A 7,098-nucleotide genomic window follows, 5' to 3' on the forward strand; every position below is an offset into this window, starting at 1 on the left:
ATCCCAAGGAAACAAAGGATATTAGGAGTGAAATCAAGGCCACCCGACGAACCAACTTGCCCAGTAGTCCAGTATGAATCAAGCCTAGATGTTTTGCACATATGCATAATTGTCGTAGCTGGTTATATAACTAAAATGTCTTTAAAATAAGCGATTTTTATCGAGGCACTTAAATTTCCACCGCTTTTTTGGAGATCCGACGAAGAAAAATACAGTAAAGGACGGTTTTCTGCGAGCACATCCAAACTGTGGAACTAGTCCCTAACAATAATTAGACCAAGTCTTCTTTAAATAATTAGGTTTGATAATTAGAAAGTGGGCAGGAGAGTCTTGCCATCTCGAACATGTCCCGCTTATACTAGGCCTACAGTCTACGGCTACCAATAAGAATGACAATATGCATATATAGTAGGTCTTCTGGAAAATTTGAGAATAAGACATGATGCCCGCCGTGTGTTATTTTACTTCCCATCAAGATCAAGAGGGAGTTATCTTAATCTACCCCCAGGCTTGATGCCCCAGAATCCAAAGTACAGAACTCAAACCCTGATCACTGAGGGATAGGGAGCTGTCTTACACAGATGCAGTTCCTGAAACCATGAAACACAATACTTGTGATGATTTGAATTGCAAAGAATCAATGGAGATTTTTGTCATTTTTGCAGGGCCTGTAGCTACTACCAGATGATTAGCATGATGCCAGAGAGATCACCTGGTCAGGAAACATGGATAAATGCCCTGCAAGCTGTGCTGATTGTTGCATCCGGCTGCTTTTCACAAGGTGTTCCCACTTCTTCCCTGCTTCTGATTTGGTGCAGTACATCTCCATGCCCACCTTGAGCTCTGATGGGGCATCCATCGTTTGCGCGGCTTTGAGTATCGCAGGTACTGCCGTTTTGTGCACATTTGAGGACGATAGAGCCTTCTTCAGCCAGGATGCAGCAGGAGATGGGGGCAAAGGAGGCAAGGGCACATGCTGGATTGGTGCCACTAGTGTGCCATTGCTTTTGCTATCCTTGGATTTCTGTGTGTCCAGAATGATGGGCTGGTAGCCTGATATTCCGAAGGGCCAGCCTATGTCTTCCATATTACTATTGGAGTTATCCATTACTTGCGCTAGTCTGACTGGCCTCCTTTGGCATTTAGCAGGGAAAATGGGTGGCACAAATGATGGGGGTTCTGTATAAGATGTGTTGATCTTGCCAATGTCATCAGTTGTGCAGCTGGAAGAGTTCTGCTGCAAGAGCTTAGAGAAACTTCCATCCCATAACTGTTGCTGCTTATGATGTTGATGATCAGGAGTACTCGTACGAAGCAGAGGTCGTCGAGCTACCTGTTCTCCAGACAAGAAAACACGGCGATTGATAGACTTTGTGAGACCATCTTGCTGTCTGGTTTCTTGCTCTCCTGAGAGAAACCTCACTGTTTTGATTGTGGTTCCAACGCTGCTCTTACCAGGCTCTGGTATTGCATCAACATGAGCCATGGCTGACCTGCTGGTGTCTACCCTCAAATCCTTGCCTACCCTCCTGCTAAGACTGCTACTGCTTGTAGCTTTGCAAGTTCTGGACATGTTTACAAGTGGAACTTGGGTACCCTTTGAGATATGGATTGAGCTTTCACTAAAAGAATCTCGGGGCGTCTGCAGAGGACTGGATGTTGCATCTGCAAACTCTTCCCGCATCAGCACAGACCAGTCATTGGATGAGCCTATACTGCTCCCCCTTCTATCCAATGCATTATGGAATAGAGTATCAGGACTTGACATAATGCCCAATCCACCTCTCTTTAATGAAGTGGAGCGTCCAGGAGTAGAACTCAATGCATTATGGAATGGAGTATCAGGACTTGACATGATGCATGATCCACCTCTCTTTAACGAAGAGGAGTGTCCAGGAGTAGAATTCTGAGAGTCAAACCTACTGGGTGCATCAAAGAAATGCTGCATATCCTCTTCTGCAACCATGTCTGATGAATAAATTGAATTGTGTGGAGGCGATGAACTTTTGTGGCTTGACTTTCTTGCATCTACTTCACAATTACGCTCAAATCGAGGTGGGCTACTAGCTTGTGAGCTTCCTGGAGAAGAGCTGCTCTTAGCAGAACTCGTAGCTGCATCTGCAGTATGTTTGTATTCCGTTGCAGGAGAGGAGATCATTAAGCCAGTAGCCTGTTCGGTGCCCTTCAAATTTGATGACTCCACAGGTGCTTTACCTTGCACCATTTCCTGCCACAAATTTAAAGAGAGAAAGAGAGTGAAGCAATGCAATGATGTTGGTTAGCAGCACCAGGGAAGCCAATCATTTGCACCACAAAGGAGGGGGAAATGAGCTTACCAATTCGATGTCAGTATGAGCAACATTCTGTATTGCAGGTGGATAAGGATAAGCTTTGGCTTTCTGCTTGCTCTTGGACATGGAACGTGCAGAAGCAGCTGCTCGGCGATAGAGCTGTGTAAAAGCTCTCCTTAAGAAGCCAAGGGACGGAATTCTGCAGGAGGAGAAGGAAATGCTAGTACTTCGAGAGATGCGGGAATTATACTTCTTAGGCACTTCATTTGTTGGTGTTTTCTGCTCAGCACCTGTACCAGCTTGAGGAACTAGTGTATCTACTTGAGCTACTAGTGCAAGCTGCAGATTACTTTCAGGTAAGGACAAGTCCCCATTATCTGTACAAGTCCTATCAGAGGTTGAGGTAGCAACTCCCTCAAACTCCCTGCTGTGAACAGAAAATCTACTAATGTTGATATTCTCCTGAGGTTGAGGAACTTGGGCCAATGTGACTTCGAAGGAACCTTGAGGAGTCTGATGATTCACACTGGCATTCACATCTTTTGCCTTGTGGCGCTCTGGTAAGCTGTAGTCCTCAGCAATGGTACGGCATTGTTTCGGATCTGAATCCCTTGTTTCAGAACTGAATGGTGGGTTGCTGGAACGGGAGGAGATGGCTTCACAAGCATCAGATTGGAGGGGAGGAGGAGAGTTGAGTACGGTGAATTCAGGAGATGGTGATGATGAGGTAGATGTGGGGGTGGAGGGAGAAGGGAACGAGGAAGTGGTGATGATGGAAGAAGTGCTGGGATAGTATGGGGGAGGGCGGGATCGAGTTTGTTGATTGATTTGAAGTGGAGGAGGTGGGGGCCGAGGTGGGGGCGGGGGCGGGGGAGGTGGGGGTTGTCTTGGCAGCGCGGGCTTGCGAGATCTCTGTGAGAGAGGTGGGGGCGGGGGTGGGGGAGGTGGGGGTTGTCTTGGCAGCGCGGGCTTGCGAGATCTCTGTGAGAGAGGTGGTGGCAGCGGCGGCGGCGGCGGTGGGGGCGGTGGTGGGGGGGCTTTAAAGGTATGGTCAGCATTAATGGAGGAAGGGGAAGGACCAGAGGCTCTTGCAGGAGATGAAGATGATGTGGGTGATGATGTGGGTGGTGATGATGGTTGGTCATGTGCTTGTTTGGGCCTGCCTGGCTGATCTTCCCATCCAAAGGGAACACAACCTGGCAGGCGAAGTGGCTCTTTGCTGAGCTCAGAGCTCAGCTTCCAAACACTGCGGCCGTCTCCTGCTGCTGCCGATCCTGATGCTCTGTTCCCCTGATGGATTGCATTTTGCCTGCGGACAGAGAGCAATGGCGCATTGTAGTTGAGCTGCTGCCCGCCCCCTCCCTCATGTGCTGGGTGCACCTCCATGGGTTTGCTCCACCGGCCGCGCATTCTGGACCGCAGCCGCTGGGTGGAGAAGCTGGGCAGCTCTTCCTCCTCCTCCTGGTGCTGCTGCTCCTGCTGCAGCTGAAGGAGCTCCATTGGTCCAGCTACCTCTGGAACTCTGGTCAACACAAGCTCTAACGCGATGGCCTAGCGGGGGTCTGAGACGATAAAAGTGGAGGCGTTATACCAACCCGGAGGGTTGTAGCGTCATAGATAAAGCCCAAAAGCCGGGTAATGCGCACTGATGCCTTACTGCGAGACAGCGTCATGCCTTGACTTGGCTCTCTCTCTCTCTGTGCTGAGACAGGGGGGCGGTTCTTTCTGAGGACCTGCTTGGCTCATCGTCGTGCTTTTATGTCCGTAGCCCGAGAGCTGAATATGATTATTTTTGGTCCGTTTGGCTGTTTGTGTCATGCTACTGCGAGTCTGCGACAGTGCGAGAGACTCTCTCTCTCTCGTGTTGTCAGGAGGAGGAGGCAGGCTCAAGCATTGTTTTTTTTTCTCTCACACACTCTCTCTGAGACACACCCACGGTACCCACACACACACACACACAAACTCTCTCTCTCTCGCAAGATACTCACGCAAAGCAGCCTTCGCCTTGTTGCTTATCATCGCCAATACTGCAAATGGCACACTGCAATTTGCTCTCTTGTCCCCTACAGCTAGCCCATGCCTATAGACGCAGAGCGCTCTCTCTCTCTCTCTCTCTCTTTCTCTCTCTCGCTCTCTCTCTCTCTCAGTGAGTACAGCTGCGGCCTTTTGTGAGTATGACGTAGCTGGCACATTCTCTCTCTCTCTCTCTCTCTCTCTCTCTCTCTCTCTTTGCCAGAGCCCCACGCCAAAAGTCCTTTGCTTTCCAAGGCGCCACACGCAGCCTCCCTTTCTTCTTCTTCACCTTTCAAAATTCCTTCTTTTTCTGTCATGGGCACATGATTTGAAGCATCCCCCACCCTCCCAAACAATATCCGCCACATCTACATAACCTCACATCAATAATTGCTACTTAAGCACCCAAACTTCGATCAAGACTTTATCATCTTTACATAGTCTCAAAGACAATCCAATAAGACAAGTGTTAGCATTTTAAAAAAGTAATAACTAGTGCCTTCTTATGCTATGCCCTCCCAAGTCTCTCTCATTAGGTAGAAAAGAGTCAAAGATCTCACCCCCCCCCCCTCATGGAGACATTGTGTTACAGCCCACCCTACTATGCGCGCTCGTAAAAAGAACGTGTTCTTCAGTAAATATCTAATCAGTCATCACATGATGACCCCTTAACGAATCAAATTCATTCATCATTCATCCTAGGGAATCATCTTGAGAATGACATTTTGGCACTAATTTATCAATGTCATATTCAACTATCCCACCAATCCCTAAAATCGTACATCCCTCAAGAACTTCCACCATGTGAAAAGTGCCCTTGCTTGAAGATTGAAAGAAGGTAGAAAAATGTACCAGAAAAAGATCGAATTGTGCATCTACTATCCATTTTCACACAACAGGCAAAGTAAGTTTTCATGTGGGAAGTTCGTGTAAATTCTTGGTGGTTTACCCATGTACATCAAGCCTATTAAGACAAATGATCATGAGCAAAGTGCTTGCTTATATGGAGTTTATCACATTGCTTCCAAGCCATGTTTAGGGATCAATATGTCATCAAGAATGTCATATTAAAGCTTTTTAAGAAAAAGATAGTTGTACATTCAATCAACTTATGTCTACATGAAAGGCATATACCTTAGGTGGCTTAGAAAAAATGTCTTGAAGTCTTTAACATCTATGCTTGCTTTTTAGCTTGCCTTATGCCCCAGTGATGACCCAATCCAAAGAGTTATTCTAAAGGGAAAAAGGACATTAAAGAGGAAAATAATGAAATTCTATAATACAAAGGTTGTAATGTGTTGGTGTAAAAAGAAAGGATGTGCAAGAGCTTATATCAATGACATTTTTGTGAAGGTTTGATGGTATAACTGCACAAAAAGGTCACCAATCTAGGCTTTTTTAGTAGGATTTAAATGCTTGAATGAAGAGGGCTTGTTTTGTGATGGAACGCTTGGCCACTTTAGTGATGTGGGTGATGCCTTTTTATATTATTTGTGTTTATTATTATAACAAGTGTTAAATTGTTTGCTAGGCTTGCTTTTTTAATGCCCTAACAAGCATGAGCAATGTCTTGAGGGTCCATGAATCATTGGCCTATTTGATTATTTTTTGCCCTAACAAGTCCCTTACCCTTGGGATAAAACATCATCACAATCATCTCAAAATTCACTCATTTATTTAAAAACTTAGCGATGTTGGGCTATTTGCAAGGCTTTCTTTTTCTCTCACTTGGTGGTATAAAATCACTTTTCTATGAAGAGTAAGGCATCATCTAAGTGCATAGCATGGTTACTAGGTCTGGCAAGCAATGCCGCCTAGGCTAGCTAATCTAGGCCAGCCAACTATTCTAACATAAGGCTATACCCAAAGTAGATGAAGTGAATAAATGTAGCAATTTTTTCATATAGTTTCTACATTGCCTTTAGCTTGCATGCAACATAGTACAAATTTATACTGATTTTGTTTGGGTAAATTTAAAAGGTGAAATAACAACTCATAGTGCCTTTTCCTGTGTGTCTTTCATTATTACTTACTAAGTACAATGGTATAAGCCTAACTTAATGCCATTCTCTTTAAAAATCATGGAGTTCTTCTTCAATCGTACATGCATGTAATGGCCTAAACTTGTAACATGCCTTATGTATGCTCGTCTTTCTTGAGTTTCTTTAATATTGTTAGAATATCTAAGCAACAAAGTTATAAAAGCTTTATAGTAATGAAAGGCTCATAGATTCAACAAATCATATGGTTATACAGCAAAGCACAAAAATGGAGGCCAAAAAAATCTTATTTTATTAACTCTTCTTTCTTCTTTGATGCATTTTACATTGTAGGTTTAGCAAGAGTCTATAAGAGAGGGAATTTCTAACTTAGATGACATGCAAGCATCATATATATTGGTTGTAGTAGGAACCATTTGTGGACCAATATGTCTTGGCAACCCACTATATTTTGTTTCACCTACTTCACTTCTTTTACCATTGCCACTATTTCTTCCATTGTTGTCATAACCAACACCAACACTGCCAATCTCTCTCTCTCTCTCTCTCTCTCTCTCTCTCTCTCTCTCTCTCTCTCTCTCTCTCTCTCTCTCTCTCTCTCTCTCTCTCTCTCTCTCTCTCTCTCTCTCTCTCTCTCTCTCTCTCTCTCTCAATAATTGGGACTTGCCTTGTTTGGAGTTGCTCACTCTTGCCCTACCTCATTTGCCCAATAGTCCCACTCAAACTCTCTCCCTCCAAATCCTTTTCCCTTTGCAAGCATTGGATGCATGTGGATGCTACTTGCTAATCTTTTG

At 45.0% G+C, this 7,098-nt stretch overlaps 1 protein-coding gene across 1 annotated transcript; it reads right to left on the reverse strand.

The window, feature by feature from the left end:
- Positions 1-425: 425 nt before the first annotated feature.
- Positions 426-4,839, reverse strand: LOC148021847 (uncharacterized). The gene is made up of 3 exons (XM_087697355.1): positions 2,337-4,839; positions 713-2,227; positions 426-590 (listed from the first exon to the last, which is right to left on the reverse strand). The coding sequence occupies exons 1-3, from the start codon at positions 3,789-3,791 to the stop codon at positions 540-542; spliced, it is 3,021 nt and encodes a 1,006-aa protein (XP_087553481.1). The 5' UTR covers positions 3,792-4,839; the 3' UTR covers positions 426-539.
- Positions 4,840-7,098: the final 2,259 nt, after the last annotated feature.

Source organism: Lygodium microphyllum, chromosome 17 (assembly GCF_053477565.2).
Source record: "Lygodium microphyllum isolate KBCC chromosome 17, Lygodium_microphyllum_v1.1.10, whole genome shotgun sequence".
Lineage (NCBI taxonomy): Eukaryota > Viridiplantae > Streptophyta > Polypodiopsida > Schizaeales > Lygodiaceae > Lygodium > Lygodium microphyllum.